This window comes from Protobothrops mucrosquamatus, unplaced genomic scaffold, assembly GCF_001527695.2.
Source record: "Protobothrops mucrosquamatus isolate PMUCROS unplaced genomic scaffold, P.Mucros_1.0 scaffold24, whole genome shotgun sequence".
Taxonomy (NCBI): Eukaryota; Metazoa; Chordata; class Lepidosauria; order Squamata; family Viperidae; genus Protobothrops; species Protobothrops mucrosquamatus.
The window spans coordinates 2,444,353-2,447,942 of record NW_015386409.1 but is presented as its reverse complement, the minus strand read 5'-3'; the positions used below and the strand labels follow the sequence as shown (position 1 = coordinate 2,447,942).

At 33.3% G+C, this 3,590-nt stretch overlaps 1 protein-coding gene across 3 annotated transcripts in view; it reads left to right on the top strand.

Annotated features, from left to right (window-relative positions):
- ELAVL4 (ELAV like RNA binding protein 4) overlaps window positions 1–3,210 on the top strand; it is a 91,172-nt gene extending 87,962 nt beyond the window's left edge. For all 3 annotated transcript variants that reach the window (XM_015810913.1, XM_029283122.1, XM_015810914.1), the window contains one exon: window positions 2,883–3,210. In XM_015810913.1, the coding sequence (XP_015666399.1) occupies window positions 2,883–3,210 (328 nt within the window). The remainder of the gene's footprint in view (window positions 1–2,882) is intronic.
- The last annotated feature ends 380 nt before the right edge of the window (window positions 3,211–3,590 follow it).

Here is a 3,590-nt window from a genome sequence, read left to right as displayed (position 1 = left end):
AGTAAGTATCCCGGAAATAGGTAATATTGCAGACAAACAATATTTATGATGTCTTGCATATTTACATTGTATGTACATCCTCAAACATAGATTATTCCAGGTTGTTTGGGGAACAGCAAAACACTGGTAAGTACAAGTTTTAGCTACCATAGGCATGCCCCCAGATGCATACATAGAAAATTGGAAAATTAACAATATCTTTCTCATTAGTGATTGTACAAGATTTCATAGTTCAAATTGTATAATATATAACCTGTCTAGTTTGAATTGAGTTCTGTAACCTGCATAATGTTGGTTATCCCAAAAGGAAATAGTATGATATATATATGTGTGTATTTGCTGGATTAATAAGAACTAAGTGCCAAAAAACGAATGAAAACGTGTCTTTATAAATAGCATTTGACAGAAATAGTAATAGTTAAAAAATAGGGCTGTGTTAATCTTCAGAGAGGTGATTTGGTTTAAAGGAGGTTTAATGTGTTGTCTCTGGTGACTTTTAAATGCTTTGGAGGACTTCAGATTCAGTAGTCATTCTCACTTTGTAACATCTCGAAATATTGCTGCAACTTTTCTTCTGTACAGGATAAAGCTGAAGGAGCAGCCAGGGAATATAATCGTCCTTCCAAATCTTGGGGTTTACTATTTGAGTTTCATTTTAGAACTATAATTAGATTAGACAGGTTATGTGGAGGAACAGTGATCCAGAGAAAGAAAAAGTTATTCTTTTTTTTATTAAAAAAAATAGGATAGTTTTAAGATTTCCTGAACCAAGCTCATCTCTTTTTTTCTTGGCAACAGGATAACAGTTGTTTGCCATTACTCCTTCTGGCTGTTTTGTTTTGTTTTGTCTTTTCACTATAACCTATATATCTGGTATTTCCTGATGGTCTCCTAACCATGTACCAATCAGCACCTACCCTGCTTTTTGGAGTGGATGGGTTAGTGCTGCCATCTACAGCTCCTTTCCCTAAATCCATACCATTTTCTCCTTATCCCTTTATCACCTTTTTATAGTATATTTCCTTTCAGTCTGTGCCCTACCTATTTTAGCTAACTTTTGCTTCTGTTTATAACCCAGTTTTCCATTAAAATAGTAAACTCTATTAAAGGAAAACTATTTTGGATAAAATAGTGATATACATAAGCACTCCGTGACAGTGCTTATGTATATCAAAAGAAATCCTCTGAGAGCCAGATTCATGGAATTATTTTTCTACTTAAATGTTATTCGTGCCATTATTGAAGTACTTCTTTTAAAAAAAATTGCAATGGGATTTCTAGTTCTTTATATTTAGCATCACAGCAACTGTTCTCATTTATTTCAAATGAAAGGGTTATAAAGCACAATTTATGCTTAATTTGAATTATGAATTATTGTTGTTCAGTCACAAATAAGAAAGATATTGCCAGTTTATTGTATAATACTGTAGTTACTATTAATAACTCTTCCTCTTTAGTGGCCTATAGTACATAAGACGAAATGAGTTATGGATCAAATGCTGTTCTAGTCCTCAGGAAATCTACATATAAATTCCATCTAGCTTTGAAGGTAGTCTGCCAGTAGTTCTGAGCTTAAAATTGGAAATATGAGCTCCTGGAGGAAAGATAGGATATAAATACACAAAATAAACATTGATTCTGAATACAGTGGGAATATTTTGAAGAAAAATTACACCATTATTATGCAGCAAATTTCCCACAGATAACTCTGTAAACTTCAGAATTGTCAGTGTATGTTTAAAGCTAAATTCAGATGATTAAACTAGGTGATGACCAATTCAAAGCTTAACATATGGTGCTTGAATTTATGTTGGCAACAATTGTTTTTAAACATCCTGAACACACTGTCAAGCCTTACAATTACCACTTTTCACTCCCTTGATTTCTGAGTAGCTGTGAATATACTTTATTGCACGATTAGATAGTATAGGTTTATTCTTATATGATAAGTTTTGAAATAGACAACAGAGCTCCTAGACAGAGAAAAAGTTATCTAAAGATTATATATGATACAGATAAACATGAAAGGCTCTTGATCATCTAAGTCTAAGAACTGTTCTAGGTACCTAAAATGCTAGATTTTATTATATTGATAGTATGGTAAATACATGTAGTCCTTGACTTATGATCACAATTGAGCCAAAATTTCTGTTGCTAAGTGAGACAGTTAAGTGAATTTTGCCCCATTTTACAACCTTTCTTGCCACAAATGAATCACTGCAGTTGTTAAGTTAGTAACATAGTTGTTAAGTGAATCTGGCTTCCCCATTGACTTTGCTTATTAGGTCGCAACCGTAATAAATATGAGTCAGTTGCCAAGTATCTGAATTTTGATCACATAACCATGGGGATAAATGATAATGTCACTTTTTTCAGTGCCATTGTAACTTTGAACAGTCATTAAATGAACTATAGTAAGTCAAGGACTACCTGTAATAAATCAGGTATACGATAGAAAAGTAGCAAGTATCAGTACTGTTAAGTACCATAAATTCGTGGCAGATTTGGTGGGAGATCAACTGAAAAATGCCGTAGTTTTCCAGGATCTTCATCTTTTCCAGCACATTTATTGGGTAAATTTATGTGCAGCCATATATGCATATACATTTTTATTGTGCCATTTTCACAAATAGAAAAACATGTAGTAAATTTTTTTATGGCTAACTCACTACATCCTTTTCAGTAGAGATTGTTAGTGTCACCGTTTTCTCCATGGGGTGTATTTATACGGTATTTGGGTATTATACATGATTCGTATTATTCACAGGTTTGGGGGAAAGTTCTGGAATTTATTTTCATGAAAATTTATGTTTGAAAATTGATCTTTAGGTTAGTTTTCCTTTCTGTCTTTTTTCTTTCATTCTTCAACGCTAATCTGGTAGGTTTTCTCCAATCACAATTGATGGGATGACAAGCCTTGTGGGGATGAATATTCCTGGCCATACTGGGACTGGATGGTGTATTTTTGTCTACAATTTATCACCTGACTCAGATGAAAGTGTGTTGTGGCAGCTGTTTGGGCCCTTTGGAGCAGTCAACAATGTCAAGGTGATCCGCGACTTCAATACCAACAAATGCAAAGGGTTCGGTTTTGTCACCATGACCAACTACGATGAAGCTGCTATGGCCATTGCCAGCCTTAATGGATACCGCTTAGGAGACAGAGTATTGCAAGTTTCCTTTAAAACCAACAAAACCCATAAATCCTGAATTTCATATCCTTAATAATTATTATTATAAATATATATAAATATATAAATATATATTCAAAAAAACTCTTCAAGGCTTATACTCAACCATGGACTTTTATAAGCCAGTGTTGCCTAAGTATTAAACATTGGATATCTTGTGAACAGGAAACGGATTTTATAATGCTTAGAAAAAAAACAAAAATCTTTGATGCATTGAATGTTCTTTCATAGCTGTTGTTGTTAAATATAATATACATAAATAACAAAGTGCAGGGATTTTTACCCGGCCAGCTAGTTTTACTACCTTCCTTGAAGGTGGATCTTTTTAAGATGACCATTTACTCATTTGAAAATAAATGAAAAACCTAAAATCATTTTTACAAACCACTGGAATTAGCA